This window comes from Mizuhopecten yessoensis, unplaced genomic scaffold (genome assembly GCF_002113885.1).
Source record: "Mizuhopecten yessoensis strain PY_sf001 unplaced genomic scaffold, ASM211388v2 scaffold8745, whole genome shotgun sequence".
NCBI lineage: Eukaryota > Metazoa > Mollusca > Bivalvia > Pectinida > Pectinidae > Mizuhopecten > Mizuhopecten yessoensis.
The window spans coordinates 2,598,064-2,617,553 of NW_018407700.1; the positions used below are offsets into that span (position 1 = coordinate 2,598,064).

The 19,490-nt window shown below is 36.9% G+C and overlaps 1 protein-coding gene and 1 long non-coding RNA gene across 4 annotated transcripts in view; one reads left to right on the forward strand and one right to left on the reverse strand.

The window, feature by feature from the left end:
* LOC110456463 overlaps positions 1-1,281 on the forward strand; it is a 4,953-nt gene extending 3,672 nt beyond the window's left edge. The window contains exons 2-3 of the long non-coding RNA XR_002463585.1: positions 429-569; positions 678-1,281. This is a non-coding gene — a long non-coding RNA (uncharacterized LOC110456463). The remainder of the gene's footprint in view (positions 1-428; positions 570-677) is intronic.
* Positions 1-19,490, reverse strand: part of LOC110456461 (1-acyl-sn-glycerol-3-phosphate acyltransferase delta-like) — a 32,074-nt gene that overhangs the window by 8,004 nt on the left and 4,580 nt on the right. The window contains exons 2-9 of one of the 3 annotated variants that reach the window (XM_021507239.1): positions 19,060-19,251; positions 17,920-18,089; positions 16,908-17,075; positions 12,263-12,422; positions 10,005-10,110; positions 9,500-9,575; positions 6,498-6,696; positions 3,994-4,114 (exon numbers count right to left, since the gene is read on the reverse strand). In XM_021507239.1, coding sequence (XP_021362914.1) covers positions 4,014-4,114; positions 6,498-6,696; positions 9,500-9,575; positions 10,005-10,110; positions 12,263-12,422; positions 16,908-17,075; positions 17,920-18,089; positions 19,060-19,246 — 1,167 coding nt within the window. In that variant the 5' untranslated portion in view covers positions 19,247-19,251 and the 3' untranslated portion in view covers positions 3,994-4,013. The remainder of the gene's footprint in view (positions 1-3,993; positions 4,115-6,497; positions 6,697-9,499; positions 9,576-10,004; positions 10,111-12,262; positions 12,423-16,907; positions 17,076-17,919; positions 18,090-19,059; positions 19,252-19,490) is intronic. The other 2 variants (XM_021507238.1, XM_021507240.1) reach the window with 2 other exon arrangements.

Sequence of the window (19,490 nt, forward strand, 5' to 3'; positions counted from 1 at the left end):
GGTATAGGTAAAGGTCACATGTCTACAATTGTGTGTGGTGATTGTATTGTCAGGTATGGGTAAAGGTCACATGTTTACAATTGTGTGTGGTGATTGTATTGTCTAGTATAGGTAAAGGTCACATGTCTACAATTGTGTGTGGTGATTGTATTGTCAGGTATGGGTAAAGGTCACATGTTTACAATTGTGTGTGGTGATTGTATTGTCAGGTATAGGTCAAGGTCACATGTCTACAATAGTGTGTGGGGCTGTATTGTCAGGTATAGGTCAAGGTCAAATGTCTACAATAGTGTGTGGTGACTATATTGTCAGGTATGGGTCAAAGTCACATGTCTACAATAGTGTGTGGTGATTGTATCGTCAGGTATAGGTCAAGGTCACATGTCCTGAATAGTGTGTGTTGATTGTATTGTCTAGTATGGGTCAAGGTCACATGTCTACAATTGTGTGTGGTGACTATATAATCAGGTATGGGTCAAGGTCACATGTCTACAATAGTGTGTAACTGTATTGTCAGGTATAGGTCACATGTCTACAATTGTGTGTGGTGACTGTATTGTCAGGTATAGGTCAAGGTCACATTTCTATAATAGTGTGTGGTGGCTATTTTATCAGGTATGGGTCAAGGTCGCATGTCTACAATAGTGTGGTAACTGTATTGTCAGGCATGGGTCAAGGTCACATGTCTACAATTGTGTGTGGTGACTGTATTGCCAGGTATTGGTCAAGGTCACATCTCTACCATAGTTTGGTGACTATATTGTCAGGTATAGGTTAAGGTCACATCTCTTCATGGTGTGTGGTGGCTAAACTGTCAGTTATAAGTCAAGGTCACATTTCTACAATAGTGTGTGGTGACTGTATTACCAGGTATTGGTCAAGGTCACATGTCTACAATAGTGTGTGGTTACTATATTGTCAGGTATAGGTCAAGATCACATGCCTACAATAGTGTGTGGTGACTGTATTGCCAGGTATTGGTCAAGGTCACATGTCTACAATAGTGTGTGGGTACTATATTGTCAGGTATAGGTCAAGATCACATGTCTAGTATGGTGTGTGGTGACTGTATAGTCAGGTATGGGTCAAGGTCACATGTCTACAAAAGTGTGTGTTGGCTATATTTGATGACTATGAGTCAAAGATACATATGAACTCTTTTGAGTCTTTCTAAATTACTACTGATTTGATACTACAACAACGTATGATGCACTGCGACAATGTGATCTGTAGGCAAGGCAGTATTTCTGTTGCTGGAGCAAGGAATATAGCTGAGAGTTTCACAAAAAAAAATGTCCTTGCTAATAACAAAATACCATAAAAGTGGAAATTGATCACGGTGTGAAATCCCCGCGTTGGCAATAGTTTGAATACATTTTATTTATCTATAATCTATACAATCTATAAATACTAATGCAAACATTTCCACTTTTACAAAGTATATGAGATATGATGAGGTAAACGTACGGTGCAATCAATAGTATATTGCATTTGTTCAGTGTACACAAATAAAAAAATGTGAATATATGGTGCATTCAAAACAATAATGAGAAGACATTTTTCAGGGTATACAAATAACAAGAGGCCAAGAGGGCCTGTATCGCTCACCTGGATATATGTTTAAAGTACTTGATATGAAGTAAAGATATAGCACTACTTGTTAGGTACTATATGTACATGTACATACGAAATTTCAGAAAGATCCATCCAGTATTTCTGGAGATATACGAGAACAAACTTCAAATGTCAAAATCCAAGATGGCGGCCTGGTGATCATCTTGTTTTAATGAACACATCCTAATAGTAACAGGCACTACTAGAGAACTTGATGGAGACAACATGGGGATAAAATCTTGTAGGAGAAGGATTTCAAAGGTTTTACCTTTATTTCCCCTATTGGGCCCCACCCCTCTGCCCTGGGGCCACACTCACCGTTTATACAAAATTGATTCCTTTGGCTTAAGTTTGTTCCAGACCACATTAGGATAAAATCCCTTAATCCCTACGGTAGAAGAAGGATTTTAAAGTTTTACCTCTATTTCCCCTATTTGGCCCCACCCCTCTGCCCCCAGGGGGGTGGGACACCTACATTTTTGTACCTTGGATACAAAACTGAGTCCCCTTGGACCATGAATGCTCCAGACTAAATAAGAATAAACCCCTAATCCCTATGGTAGAAGAAAGATTGTAAAGGTTTTACCTTGATTTCCCATATTGGGCCCCACCCCTCTGCCCCCAAGCGAGCCACACCCACCATTTATACAAAATTAAGTGCCCTTGGACCAAGGATGCTCCAGACCAAATTGGAATGAAATCCCTTTATCCCTATGGTAGAAGAAGGATTTTTAAGGTTTACCTCTATTTCCCTCATTTGGCCCCACCCCTCTGCCCCCAGGGAGGCCATACATTACTTTTATACAAAACTGAGTCCCCTTGAAACAAGATGCTCCAGACTTAATAAGAATAAAATCCCTTAATCCCTTGGTAGAAGAAGGATTTTTAAGGTTTACCTCTATTTCCCCTATTTGGCCACACCCATCTACCCCCAAGGGTGACACACCCACCGTTAATACAAAATCAGGTTGCCTTCACCTAATGATGCTTTAGACCAAATATGGACAAAATCCTGTCATTTCTACAGAAGAAGAAGAATTTTGAAGAATTTGCTATGTTTTAACTATTGGGCCCCACCCTTCTGCCCCTAGGGTCCACACTCACTGTTTATACAAAATTGAGTCCCTTTTTCCCTGAGGATTATCTAGACCAAATGGGGAAGAAATCCCTTAATTCCTATGGTAAAAGATGGATTATAAAGGTTTAACCTCTATTTCACATATTTGGCCCCGCCTTTTGCCCCCTGGGGGACCACACCCACTCCTTTACAAAATTGAGTCCCCTTGTCCTAAGGATGCTCCAGATTAAATCAGTTAAAATCCTGTAATCCCTATGGTAGAAGAGGGATTTTAAAGATTTTACTTCTATTTCCCATATTGGGCCCCGCTCCTCTGCCCCCAGGGGAGCCACACCCACCATTTATACAAATTGAGTCCCCTTGACACAAGGATGCTCTAGACTAATTTAGGATAAAATCCCTTGGTCCCTACATTAGAAGAAGGATTTTAAAGGTTTAACCTCGATTTTCCCATATTTTGCCCCTCTGCCCCCAGGGGGGGCACACCCACGATTTATACAAAATTGAGTCCCCTTAGCCCAAGGGTGCTCCAGACTAAATTAGGATAAAATCCCTATGGAAGAAGAAGGATTTTAAAGGTTTAAATCTATTTCCCCTAATGGGTCCTTTCCCTTTCTGCCCCTGGGGGACCACACCCACTGCTTATACAAAATTGAGTCCCCTTGTCCTAAGGATGCTCCAGATTAAATCAGTAAAAAACCTGTAATACCTATGGTAGAAGAAGGATTTTAAAGATTTACCTCTATTTCCCACATTGGCCCCGCTCTTCTGCCCCCAGGGGAGCCACACCCATCATTTATACAAATTGAGTCCCCTTGGCACAAGGATGCACTAGACTAATTTAGGATAAAATCCCTTAGTCCCTACATTAGAAGAAGGATTTTAAAGGTTTAACCTCGATTTTCCCTATTGGGGCCCACCCATCTGCCCTGGGGGAGCCTCACCAACTATTATACAAAATTGAGTTCTCTTGGCCCAAGGATGCTCCAGACTAAATTAGGATAAAATCCCTTAAGCCCTATGGTAGAAGAAGTATTTTTAAGATTTTAACCTCTATTTCGCCTATCGGGCCCCGCCTCTTTTCCCCCCAGGGGCGCCACACCCATGGTTTATACAAATTGAGTCCCGTTGGCCTAAGGATGCTCCAGACCAAATTGAGTCAAAATCTACTAAGCCGTTCAGGACTAAAGCGTTTTAAAGGAAAAGATGACAGACGTCCGGGCTGATGACGGACAACAGACGCTGCGGTATGGCATAGGCTAAAAATACAGGTACAAGCAAAAAAAAAAATGCAGAACTACAGGAGAATTACTAGCAATGGTCATTCTGATTTCTTCACTCCATTGGCCCCTGCTGCTCTGCCATAAGATGATCCTTTTTGTATCTCGGTCAAGCTGATCATCCACAAAGAAATTGTCACCACTAAAAGGGGAGAGATTCAGTTGAGTATTTATAGAGGTTCAGTTGAGTACTTATAGACACAGTGAAAACTGTATAATGGTTTCAAGCTCTTTGGCACGTTTTGGCCAGGGAGACGTAGTTCTAGGAAAGTTTCCTTTTTTTCTACTCAGGACTGTTCCAATATTAACCATATGTGGGGTGGGAGGCACTTTTTTGAAAGTCCCACTGTCCATCATATTAAAACTACAAGGAAATGTAGGCAGATTTATTTTAAACCTCATCACCCATATTATGTGAACATATGTGCCTCCCACTTCTCTTTATAATTTATAATGGAATAATCCTTACCTGTTAATAACTCAAGGTGGTACAGACAAAAGATCTGCACAACGTTGGTATCTGTACATTCATTTCAACTGCATGTTATTATCAGTAGGGCTAACTTCCATGTATAACTATCCATAAAGTATAGAGGAAAGTGATACAGGGCTCACCAATAATGAAATATACAGTTCCCATATCAGAAAGACCCTTATTTGCAGAAATCTTATTGTTCATGTTTTTTTGTGAGCATGTCACTTCAACATTTAGTTTCATACTCCACCATTAAAAAAAGTGAGAAAATATGTTTTTTGCAACAATATCCAAAATTCCTTATTACTAAGTGTATTGGTAGTAACAGTCATTAACTGCTATTTTAAGACCTAAAAGCGAGTAAAAAAAAAGAGGAGAAAATAATGCAAATACATTGTATATATATTTTTTATTATTAAATCCTGGAGAAAAAATGATAATCATCAAACATAAGAACCTTTTTGTTGGGCATGATTGTTCTAGCTGGATATTCTACTGGAAATGTACTTGTTAACGTGATTTTTGTAGACATTTTCTTCCATGATTTTACATCTACAAACTACTTTGTAGCAGCTAAATGTCACTTTCAACAGGAATAATTAAACTTAAGTCAGTTAAAATGTTTGTGTACATGTATCAATATTCTTTATTACCAAGTTACCATAAAATCATGGGGGTAAATATCCTGCAAAAATTACATATGAAACAGTGCAAGTATACTAGCATAACAGGAGCGGAAAAATGCACTATATTTTCTATATGTGTTATTTGTAATTAATGGCACTTTGATGTTCTGATTGACTCGATAGACTTCACCTTGATCGTGGAATCATCACGGGAAACCACTGCAAAATCCTGATCTGTGTAATGGATGATGATAGCCTCAACGGAACTTATTGTAGTACCAACGTTATTTTAAACCTTGGTGGTACAAGGAAGTGATTGATGAGGTTACGTAACTAGCTACTGTGTTTATAGGGACATTTTCGTGGCAGTTTAATTTTGTCAACCTCTGCAATGAGGATGACTTTTATTTTATAAGTATGCAACAAATCAGGAATAATAACACATCAAGGCGAAATTAAAACTGGGCAAACATAGATTTTAACAGTGAAAGGCAAATATTTGACTGGGCAAAATTTTCTAGGTAGACGGTACATTGCCACCATGTGATCTTATATCCTGATTGTTGTGAACTTTGGTACGCCTATTCAGACACCTCCCTGTATCTAGACAGATATAACCATAACAGGCTTCTCAACTTGCGTAGCAGTTTTAGTCAAAACAGAATATATAAATTTACAAGATATTATTTTTAGAAACGTACTTTGACAAGGTGAGGTTAACATAAGGGAGATAACCATGTAATACAAATCATGTTAAGTAAAACTTTGATATTATTGAACAAATCATGAAAGATTTTTTATGATACCAGTTGTATATGATGTAACAGTGGTGAAGCATACACTAAAATTTTCAAGCTTTTTGTTCAATCATACATTTTTATTATAATCTTTTTGTATGATTTATATTTACTGTCCGTATCAATCATAAAAAAAGGGAAGAATAAAAGAAATCTTCTTGAAAATTTTAGTCTTATAAAATAGTGTTGTTATGTCTATACAAAGGGAAAAATCTTGAATTTTAACGTAGAATCCTAAATCAAAAACTACTCAGTGAAGTACAAAATTTAGTATTATTCCTTTAAAAAGTCTGGGTTAACTTGTTAATAATCAGACTAAAAGGATTTCCTAGAATACGAGAGATTGCTTCTAGGGCCTAGTAGATTTATTTTTTTTCATCTATGGGAGGGGGAACTCCCCCTCCTCCGGCGTTACACACCTCTGACACTCGACTCCCTATAAGCATACACTCCAAAAAAATATTTGCTATGCCACTGACGTACGACTTTTTAATATAAATTGGATATAATGAACAATTTTTTAATGTAAATTGGATATGAGGGACAATTTTCAAAGAATTGTCTGAGATTTATTTTTAGTCGCTGAATCACGTAAGATAATGGACGGACAGTAGAAACAATACTTACTGAATACCACTACGCCCAAAACAATAAGCTGTTGTGTAATGGTCCCTGCTACTAAAACACTCCCTAGGTAATAAAACAGTGGAATGTCTGTCACAAGGAACCAAAATATCCAATTTAAAAGGTCATGGAGTCGTTGTGGAGGACGGTACTCTGGTAGGTCAAACTTCCCTGTCTTCATATACTCGTCGACAAGATCATCCTGCAAAACAGAAGAACAGTCAACAAGAGATCCGAGAAAGATCATGATGCATACCATAATAAGATCTTATCCTACGCAAGTTTGATCTTTTCTATCCTTTTCTATTGGATTGAGCCTTATAAACAACCATTCAGATTAATATGTCTTGCCTGTGCCCCGCTTTGACCATCAATGCACATATCAGAGAAACTAACTTAAACGCAAAAACTTAATGTTGATGGAGATGCTGACAAAGTCAATGGACCATGAAAGGTAGGCTGCATCCAACATTAGATGATGCATGGGTTGAGATGTACTACCTAAGATGCATCTATGGTCCAAATTTGGTTGGTTAAGCACTTATACTTTCAGTGAAACTAAGTTAAACGTAAAAACTTAATGTTGACATTGCCGGAAAAGCAACACCTTAGTCTCACTTCTATAACTTTGTTGTGGCGAGAATAAAACCAATGCATCTTGTTGTAACATTTGGGCAAAACTTCCTACTGCTGTATAAAACACTTCCTTGGTGTTTGACCTTTTTACTACCGTAGTATATATATATTTTGATCAGCCTTAAAATAAATATCACATGAGAATGAAATAAGAGAGAGCTATCATGTACATCAATAGAAATAGCGATAACAAACCTCAACTGTTAAAATTCAAGATGGCTGCCTGGTTGCCAACTTGATTTCTGATCAGTCTCATAATACAACATGCACAACTAAGGACCAAGGGAAACCTTCAGGTGACATTTAAAAAAAAAAGATTTTTGTTTCATACTTCTTGAGAACTAAGTGGTTACAAGAATTGTTAAGGATGGACCGCAGGTTAAGGGTAATTCAAACAGCCCACCATCTGATGACGTTGGGGTAAAAATAAAGTCCTGCAGGGCTTGGAACATACAAATATCTCTCCGGACTCAAAGCAAGTGTTTGGTCCTGACCCTCGTAATGATGATATTTTTTGTGAGAAAACTCAGAAAAATATTTTCCCTGGTACTGTGGAATTCAACCTTTACCATATAAGGAAATATTGAAGGACAACAAAAATGTTCTGGTATACTGTATATCTCTTCCTAGCTCTCTCTTGTCTGTCTCTATTGTTTGTCTTAGTAACACTCTGCTCCTCAATTTATCTTAAACAATGTACTCTCTTCCGGCCACACCTTCAGTACCTCTCTACCTATTTCCAGTATGGAAATCCTGCAGAATCACATCTAGTGACTTCTTGCGACTCTCATTACGATCAATGTACTCAACTTATCTTTAAACAAAACCCTGAGCCATTGTGATACTCACCTTTTCTTTAAACAAATTCCTGAGCAATTGAGATACTGACCTTATCTTTAAACAAATCCCTGAGCCATTGACATACTCACCTTCTCTTTAAACAAATCCCTGAGCCATTGAGATACTCACCTTCTCTTTAAACAAATCAATGAGCCATTGTTATACTCACCTTCTCTTTAAACAAATCCCTGAGCCATTGTGATACTCACCTTTTCTTTAAACAAATTCCTGAGCAATTGAGATACTCACCTTATCTTTAAACAAATTCCTGAGCTATTGACATACTCACCTTATCTTTAAACAAATCTCTGAGCCATTGTGATACTCACCTTATCTTTAAACAAATTCCTGAGCAATTGAGATACTCACCTTATCTTTAAACAAATCCCTGAGCCATTGACATACTCACTTTCTCTTTAAACAAATTCCTGAGCCATTAAGATACTCACCTTCTCTTTAAACAAATCCCTGAGCCATTGACATACTTACCTTCTCTTGGAACAAATCCCTGAGCCATTGTTATACTCACCTTCTCTTTAAACAAATCCCTGAGCCATTGAGATAATCACCTTCTCTTCAAATAAATCCCTGAGCCATTGTTATACTCACCTTCTCTTTAAACAAATCCCTGAGCCATTGAGATACTCACCTTCTCTTTAAACAAATCAATGAGCCATTGTTATACTCACCTTCTCTTTAAACAAATCCCTGAGCCATTGACATGCTCACTTTCTCTTTAAACAAATCCCTGAGCCATTGACATGCTCACTTTCTCTTTAAACAAATCCCTGAGCCATTGACATCCTCACTTTCTCTTTAAACAAATCCCTGAGCCATTGAGATAATTACCTTCTCTTTAAACAAATCCCTGAGCCATTGTGATACTCACCTTTTCTTTAAACAAATTCCTGAGCAATTGAGATACTCACCTTATCTTTAAACAAATCCCTGAGCCATTGACATACTCACTTTCTCTTTAAACAAATTCCTGAGCCATTAAGATACTCACCTTCTCTTTAAACAAATCCCTGAGCCATTGAGATAATTACCTTCTCTTTAAACAAATCCCTGAGCCATTGACATCCTCACTTTCTCTTTAAACAAATCCCTGAGCCATTGACATGCTCACTTTCTCTTTAAACAAATCCCTGAGCCATTGACATACTCCCCTTCTCTTTAAACAAATCCCTGAGCCATTGACATACTCCCCTTCTCTTTAAACAAATCCCTGAGCCATTGTGATACTCACCTTTTCTTTAAACAAATTCCTGAGCAATTGAGATACTCACCTTATCTTTAAACAAATTCCTGAGCTATTGACATACTCACCTTATCTTTAAACAAATTCCTGAGCGATTGAGATACTCACCTTATCTTTAAACAAATTCCTGAGCTATTGACATACTCACCTTATCTTTAAACAAATTCCTGAGCAATTGAGATACTCACCTTATCTTTAAACAAATTCCTGAGCGATTGAGATACTCACCTTATCTTTAAACAAATCCCTGAGCCATTGACATACTCACTTTCTCTTTAAACAAATCCCTGAGCCACTGAGATAATTCTTCCTCTTCTTTTGGCAAGTCTTCTAATTCATAACGCCTGAAATAATATGGAGTAAAATTATATAAACATTTCAAAATCTATTAACAGTCTGAGAACATATTAAAATAATACAGTAAAACCTTTTTAATATGAACTCAGATATCAAAAACACATAATTCAACTCAAAAGTCATTTTGCGGCTGTTATTGTTTCTAAAATCAGAAATCTTTATGAAGATAAAGCAATTTTATCTCGGCGTGTTTTCAAAGTCTGAACTTCAAAAAGTATTTCTCATTGGTTTCTATAATAGTCATGCAAAGAAGAACTCAAAACTACAACAATCTTTCTGCCTAGAAGGATACCAATTAATAACATTTTAATTTCCAAGGATGCTGGTGCCCATCTCTACAGCTGGGTAAACTGCAATAACATATGAATCAGCCTATATTCAACTAATGCTGCACTTCTACTGTAAATTATACTTACTTCATTCTGAGGTGGGCTGTAATGGCGTTGCCTCTGAAGGCATTCATTAATGTTGGTTTCACAGTGTTACCCTTGAAACCCATAGCAATGTCGTAGAGAGCACCAACTGAAAACGAGACATGGTACATAAATGGAATTTTATTTTGTGCAATACTAATGGAAAAATAATTGTTCAAAAGGACCTGGAATCTTCCAGATAAATGTTTTTGCCAATAATTGTTTAATTTAATTTTGTTAATCTCATTAAGTAGCTAGTTTTTTATGTGTGTCGCTGACCACCTGATTGTGACCAACTTGTCCCCTCAATCTGTTACACTAACCTATACTTGTAACCTACCTGTCCCCTTGCCCTGTTACACTGACCTATACTTGTAACCTACTTGTCCCCTTACTCTGTCACACTGATCTATACTTGTAACAAATCTGTCCCCTCACCCTGTTACAATGACCTATACATGTAACATACCTGTCCCCTTGCCCTGTTACACTGACCTATAATTGTGACCTACCTGTCCCCTTGCCCTGTTACACTGACCTATACTTGTAACCTACCTGTCCCCTTGCCCTGTGACACTGACCTATAACTGTGCCCTTCCTGTCCCCTTACCCTGTTACACTGACCTATGACTGTGACCTTACCTGTCCCCTTACCCTGTTACACTGACTTTTTCCTGTGACCTACCTGTCCCCTTGCCCTGTTACAATAACCTATGATTGTGACCTACCTGTCCCCTTGCCCTGTTACACTGATCTATACTTGTAACAAATCTGTCCCCTCACCCTGTTACAATGACCTATATATGTAACATACCTGTCCCCTTGCCCTGTTACACTGACCTATAACTGGGCCCTACCTGTCCCCTCACCCTGTTACACTGACCACCTGATAGTGACCAACCTGTCCCCTCAATCTGTTACACTGACCTATACTTGTAACATACCTGTCCCCTTGCCCTGTTACACTGACCTATACTTGTAACCTACCTGTCCCCTCACCCTGTTACAATGACCTATACTTGTAACCTACCTGTCCCCTTGCCCTGTTACACTGACCTATAACTGTGCCCTTCCTGTCCCCTCACCCTGTTACACTGACCTATGACTGTGACCTTACCTGTCCCCTTACCCTGTTACACTGACTTTTTACTGTGACCTACCTGTCCCCTCACCCTGTTACACTGACCACCTGATAGTGACCAACCTGTCCCCTCAATCTGTTACACTGACCTATACTTGTAACATACCTGTCCCCTTGCCCTGTTACACTGACCTATAATTGTGACCTACCTGTCCCCTTACTCTGTTACAATGACCTATAATTGTGACCTACCTGTCCCCTTACTCTGTTACAATGACCTATAAGTGTGACCTACCTGTCCCCTCACCCTGTTACACTGGCCTATACTTGTAACCTACCTGTCCCCTTACCCTGTTACACTGACCTATACTTGTGACCTACCTGTCCCCTTACTCTGTTACACTGACCACCTGATAGTAACCTACCTGTCCCCTCACCCTGTTACACTGACCTATACTTGTAACCTACCTGTCCCCTTAATCTGTTACACTGACCTATACTTGTAACATACCTGTCCCCTTGCCCTGTTACAATGACCTATACTTGTACCTACCTGTCCCCTTGCCCTGTTACACTGACCACCTGATAGTGACCAACCTGTCCCCTCAATCTGTTACACTGATCTATACTTGTAACATACCTGTCCCCTTACCCTGTTACACTGACCTATGACTGTGACCTACCTGTCCCCTTACCCTGTTACACTGACTTTTTACTGTGACCTACCTGTCCCCTTGCCCTGTTAAACTGACCTATAATTGTGACCTACCTGTCCCCTTACTCTGTTACACTGACCTATACTTGAAACATATCTGTCCCCTCAATCTGTTACACTGACCTATACTTGTAACATACCTGTCCCCTTGCCCTGTTACACTGACCTATAATTGTGACCTACCTGTCCCCTTACTCTGTTACAATGACCTATAACTGTGACCTACCTGTTCCCTTACCCTGTTACACTGACTTTTTACTGTGACCTACCTGTCCCCTTACTCTGTTATGCTGACCTATGACTGTGACCTACCTGCCCTCTTGCCCTGTTACAATGAGTAAATGATCTTTGACTGTGACCTACCGGCCCCCTTGCCCTGTTACAATGATTAAATGATCTTTGACTGTGACCTACCGGCCCCCTTGCCCTGTTACAATGAGTAAATGATCTTTGACTGTGACCTACCTGCCCCCTTGCCCTGGAGGGCCTGGATGGTGTAGCTGAACCCTTTTGTGCGGGGCAGTAAATGGTGCTTGAATTCAGGTAACCCTTTCTCCCTGGCAAATTTTAAACTAGCTTCATGTTTCTCTGGTGTAAATCTTGTACCTTCTGGGAACAGCAGTAACTGAAAAATATAAACAGTTTCAGCTTCAAAATATGAGAATATTTGTAAGCTAACTGTTAATCTAACAATGCTTTAAATTTCCACTACATATTGATATTCAAACCCTCAAGTAGTTACCAGGACCCTTGGGAAATGGACTCTAGTGAATACAAATTGCTAAGAGTTAATGACAAACTAAGAAAATTTAGAACAATCAAATCATATTGACAACTTGTGAAACAAAATTTGTTATAAATTTGTTTCGTTCATTCCGGCCCTATAGTTATAAAATAATGATTGAAAAATTTCCAAATCAAAGATTTTTTTTTCAAATTTTTCTACAATTAAATTTATCAGAACCATTATGGAAAATGGTTTTTTTTTTCAATTTTGCTGTCAGAGGATTGATTAGTCAAACATTAAAAGCACATGGGAAAATACCAACCCAATACTGAATTAGATTCACATATCTCCAAACATTACAGCTTCAGATTCAGTCTCTTTATAACTTTGAGCAGTAAACTAATCAGTACAAATGAAATATGATTACAAAATACAAGTATGGGATATATCAGGCTGTTGACAAGTGCATATAGCGGTACATCATGAATACATACCATTATTGATACAAATAATTAGTAAAACCTCATAAATGTTTCTGAATGCTGAAAGTTGAAACAATTTTTAGCTTATCCGCTTATTTAAGATATTTACCCAATACATTTAATTCCCTAACATTTTGTACTATAATAAAAGTTCAACTAGCTTTGCCATGGAGGGATTCCTATGATAATAAACCCTTTAATATTTTTATCCCCGATTTCATTGTATTTAGGGCATATCAATTAAGACAAGAGGCCCAATGGGCCTGAATCACTCACCTGGTATTAATCTCACACTTGTAATCTTAAAATTGGACTAATATACAGCTACAGGCAAAATATCTGTGTTCGATCCATTTGAATCTATTAAATGATTTAAACATATGACGCCTGCAACCTTGAAAGTTTATAGCCTTCCGTCCCGGCATATTTCTGGCTAAATATCATTACCCTGGACCTTTTGAATATTCAGAACAAGTCATTTAAAGATTTAAACATATTTGATCCCTGTGACCTTGAATATGAGCAAAGGTCATTCATTTGAACAAACTTGGTAGCCCTTCATCCCAGCATGTTAATGGCCAAATATCATCATCCAAGGCCTTTTGGTTATTGAGAAGAAGTTGTTTAAAGTTTTTAAATATATTTGACCCCTGTGACCTTGATAATAGATGAAGGTAATTCATTTGAATAAAACTGGTAGCCCTTCATCTGAGCATGATACTGGTCAAATATCATTGTTCTAGGCCTCTTGGGTATTCAGGAGAAGTTGTGTAAGGTTTTAAACATATTTGACCCATGTGGCCTTAAAAATAGATAAAGGTCATTTGTTTGATCAACCTTGGTAGCCCTTCATCCCAGCATGTTACATACTGGCAAAGGCCTTTTGGTTATTGAGAAGAAGTTTAAAAAATATGTTTAACATATTTGAACCCTGTGACTTTGAAAATAGATGAACATCACTTGTTTGAACAAACTTGGTAGTCCTTTATCCCAGCATGTTACTGACCAAATATCATTATACTAGGCTTCTTGGTTATTCAGAAGAAGTTGTTTAAAGGTTTCAAACATATTTAACCCTTGTGACCTTGAATATAAGTCAAGGTCATTCATTTGAACAAACTCTGTAATCCTCTATTGCAGCATGCTACTGGTCAAATGGCATCATCCTAGGCCTCTTGATTATTAAGAAGAAGTTGTTTAAAGGTTTTAAACATATTTGACCCCTGGGAACTTGAATATAAGTAAAGGTCATTTGTTTGAACGACTTGGTAGCCCTTCATCCCAGCATGTTACTGGCCAAATATCATAATCCTAGGCTTCTTGGTTATTCAGAAGAAGTTGTTTAAAGATTGTTTAAGCCAATTGACCCATGTGACCTTGAAAATGGGTGAAGGTCATTTATTTGAACAAACTTGGTAGCCCGCTATTACAGCATGCTACTGGTCAAATAGCATAATCCTAGGCCTCTTGGTTATTAAGAAGATGTTGTTTAAAGGTTTTAAACATATTTGACCCCTGTGACCTTGAATATAGGTTAAGGTCATTCATTTTAACAAAACTTAGTAGCCCTTTATCCTAGCATGTTACTGCCTAAATATCATCAGCCTGGGTCTCTAGGTTATTCAGAAGAAGTTGTTTAAAGATTGTTTAAGACAATTGACCCATGTGACCTTGAAAATGGGTGAAGGTCATTTATTTGAACAAACTTGGTAGCCCTTCATCCCAGCATGCTACTGGCCAAATATCATTACCCTAGGCCTTTTGGTTATTAAGAAGAAGTCGTTTAAAGTAAAATATTGATGCCGGAAGCCGGCCGGCCGGCCGCCGCACCACGGCATAAGCTCACTTGGCACTTCGTGCCAGGTGAGCTAATAAAATGGAATTCATTCTCTTCCTCCATTATCTCTGAATTTGTATATATGCAGTCTTTCACTTTTATCAATATTTCAATATCTTCCAGATTCTATACATAGTTGATGTGTAGACAACCAATATGCAGGTAGCTAAATGTTATAAATTAGATTAAAAAAGAATTACAGGTAAAATGTATGCCCTGAAGCTAAGACCTTCCTTGTACATGTCTACCAGTACCTAATGGGTCAGAGTGGCACATTCAGGACTGAATCGTCCGTAAGTGTATTAGATATACATATATATGGCTATCAGTAATTAAAGCCTTGGGGTGGATCTTGTGGTCTGGAGTACACAGGTTACTACGGCTTCATACGTCTTACTTCCTTCAACTCATTCACACCTGATATTTCATAATGAACTATTCCAACCTTTGAATTGGAAGAGTTCAAATGTGTCTTTTGGGGTGAAAACAGACAAGGAACCTTAAAGATTTGTCAGCTTTTCAATTAGATACAATCAAACATTATTTCTCTCATTTTGATTATGAAATAATATTTATCAAATGATATTTATCTAATGATATTTAATGATAAATTTCTGGTACATGATTTTGTATCCTCTCATTAGACTCATAACATAATAATTGTTATAAATATAACAAAAGGCCCAAGGGCCTTAGCGGTCACCTGAGTTATATCATAGGTACTGGTAGCTTAATTTTATTGTTTAGATGTGATGTGGAAATCACCATGTAAACTAAAATGAAATACAGTACTTGTCACGTTATCAAAGGATAAGAATTTGAAAATATTGGTAAATGTTCCCTTTGGGGCCCCGCCCTAGCCCCTGGGGATGGGTCAGGAATCCCAATTTTACAATGTAATACCCTAATTCACCAAAGATGATTCTAACTAAGTTTGAGTATTTTTCTGCTGAAAATGGATAAAATATACCCAAAAGTGTTATTTCCCTATATAAACTATAGTTAACTTTACCCCCTCCCCAAGGGAGAACGAATAGCTCAGGGGTCCTGAAATTTACAATTTAAATAAAGCCCCTGATTTTCTTTCTTTCAATGCAGTGAGAATGACTGTAGTACATCTGAGTCTGGAGAAGAAGATTTTTGAAATATTGGTTAATTTTCCCTTTGGGACCCCGCTCAGGTGACCTAAAAATAAATTGATTGTAAGGATACTACAGTTCATAAGATAGCTTTGAGGTTATATAATAAATCAATGTTTTTTCCAATGTTTATCCAGTTCATTTTTGAAACAGTTTAAATTTCTAGCACAAACTACATTTTACAGTAAGGTATTTCACACATCTGTAGTTCATATTTATACACTGGTTGGGGTATATTTTCAAAGAATTTCTTCTGTTCCTGGATCAATTTGACACATTTTTCCTTAACTTCTAAAAACCAGTAGCATCGCAGTCGTATTTACAATGCAATAGTTAATTAAGTTCTATCATATCTCATCGCTGTCTCCTGTATGATAGTGTTGGTAAATTTCGGCATCTTAGTTTAACGATTCATGATTATTTTCTTGTTTTGGGTGTGCCATTCAATTAAAATACCCTTTGAGTAAATTCCTGACAAATTTCCTCAGTACACAAATCAAGGATTAATCTAGCCATTTTAATCAACAATCATTTTTGAATTTGGGGTAAATGAAATTTTGATTTAAACTAGCTTGTCTGGCGATCTATGTGTAGCTCTCGTTTTTTTTTTTTACTTAATATTATTTCTTAATCCAAACACAGAAAAAAATGTCACAATAATAAAATAAGTAGACTTTTAATTGTTTTATAGACAATAAATTTATGACCAGATTTTGTTTATCCTTTAAATTTGATGTAAATTTTCGCTTTACTGGTACTTTTATGAAAAAGTACAAAATATTATTGTGGTAGCAACTTTGGAAGGGGACTGATCCATCATTGGTCGTAAAATCAGCATCTATAATAACATACAACTTTTTTTGAGTTAACACTGGTAAAGGTAGTCGAGTAGTTGTTGATGTTGATAATTTTGTTATAAACTTACTGTAAACCAATATTGGTCGGGGAAGTCCAACAGTTCTTTAATGGTGTCTGCGATGATTTTCTTGTCCTTTGCCCAGTTCCTCATTAAGAAAATACACTCTGTGAAATACCACGCCCAACCTATTAGGGGAATGTATCGCAACATGTTTTTGCCGTAGACTTTTGCACCCTGTTAAAGGAAACCAAACAAATACTTTTTGTAATGACATTTATCTAGTAAAATCCGAAATACATTGATATTTTTTGCAAAATGGTTTTGTCTTTTTACCTGTGAACAATGTTTGAAAAAAGTTCTTAAACAAAAAGCACTCAAGAAATGTGAAGGAATTTCAATTGAATAATTTCAATTGAATAATTTCAGTTATTACACTTTAAATTACTTTTTTGCAAGAATTTTTATTTGAAAAATGAATAATTGCAGAAATATTTTGAGTGAATAATTATTTTTAGGAGATATAGGAATTCCTCATGTACTCTTGAAATTAATTTCGATGTTAATATTTCAAAAGCGGCATTTACTGTAAAATTGCATAAGCCAGCTGATTATGATCATGAAAAAGAATTATCATAATAGACACATGATAAAATATTTTTGTTCCTGATGCTATCCTACAATCTAATATGGGTTGAGAAATCATGAGCCTACAATTACTCTAAATACATGAAACTAGATTGTTTAACTTTTATTTAAGCTTGATCTTGATCATTCTGTCCTCCCTACATACAATGTACAGGTCTGCATTTTGAGAACTTAAGTCAGTCAGTAGTATTCAGTTAAATATATATATATGCATTTACTTATTTAGATTTCAAAATTTTGGAATTACAAGGGACAAATTGGAAACAATTGTACACTATTACAACTGAAAATTAAATGAGTCCTTTATTTAAACTGATCTAAAAAATACTCTAATTAACCCTTTGTGAAATTTAAACAAAAAAGAGGAAATTATAAGGGGTCAATTCCAGCTTTGATCCAATGGCTTTCTCAATTTACATCCCCGATAACATACCCCTAAGACACCGTATCTTTCGGAAAGAATCCATAACATGAGCCAGTCAATTTCATAGGTGTGATTCATCAAAACCAGGATATGCTCCTTGCCCGCAAATAACCGATCTTTCTGGTCTATGTACAAGATGATGTCACAACCAGACCACCACTGTGCTATACAAGTAAACTCTGAAAATAGATCATTATGTAAAAAGTTAAAGAGTGTAAGTAACAAGCTATCACAAATTACTGATTCTTTATAATCCAAAACCATTCAGTTACCAGACTGTCATCAAAACGTGATCACAGAGTATATTTCTATGTAATTTGAATTTGTATTGTTAAACCATTCTATATAACCAGATTCTGTAATGCAAATCCCAGAGGCGTTCCATTTTCCTTGTACATTTACATTTTCAATTTAGTTTCCTCTCCACATCAACAATTTGAAGTAAAAAACTGCTGCTCGAAAATCTGAAAGTGGTATTTTTTGTTACAATTTTGTTAACTACATTTTGATCTACGATTTCTTTATTGAGCATATATTAATTAAAAACAGACATGCACAGTCAATGTACATGTGTCAATCACAGCAATTGTATCGACACATACAGTTATATTTAGGCTGTCACAATATATCGGAAAACAGGTATACAGTATCACAATACATGGGTATATCATATTGTACCACAATACAGAGATGAAATATTACTGTATCGCAATATTTTTCAAAAGCATATTTTTTATGTATCTGCTTGGTGTTTTAACTTTGCAAACTACAGTACAAATTCTAAGAGATGTGCAAATATTAAGCATAAAAGCAGGCTATTAATAATTAAAATTTTGTAATCAATGTTTGGTTTGAAAAAAATCTTAAATCTATGTAATCCATATTATATATGATTAAGTTTGATAACATTCTGACAACTTTTTATAAAATTGAACACATCCTTCCTATGATAATATATCGGGATATGTATCGCAATATATTCATTCTGTATTGCAATATATCATGATACACTCTTGGCGTATTCAATATTAAACTATTCACCCCTAACCCTAAAGACACATGTGAACCTTTCCAAATCACAGACTGGGAAAGTCCAGTTTATATGTAGGGGTGAATGAGTTAAGACATATACTGGTTCACATTACTTACGAGACCAGCTTGAGTATCCCAAGATGTAGTTGATTTTCCTAAAGAGTTTGCGGTCAAATGGCCAAATAAGTAGGGTCAGCACCATGAGGAAGTTAATGATGAGGGTGCTGACCACAAACGTGTACATAAACAACAGGAAAAACAAAAATGACTTTTTGACCTTCGTTGGAAGCGGGGCGCTCGCCATTTTGTCTGAAAAGAAAAAATGGATTCAGGAAAATAAAATAAAATGAAGTTCAGTCTTAAAATCAATGCATTGTGGGCTACAGTAGCTTTCTTTATGAAATTCAGATCACATGGGCGGATACAGGATTTTTATAGGGGGGTTGGGGGGTTCTATCTATGATTTACTGAAACTGTAAGACTGTTAGAGCCTACACAACATGAACTTTTTCATTTGATGGGGGAGAGTGGGGGATGGGGGAGAGTGG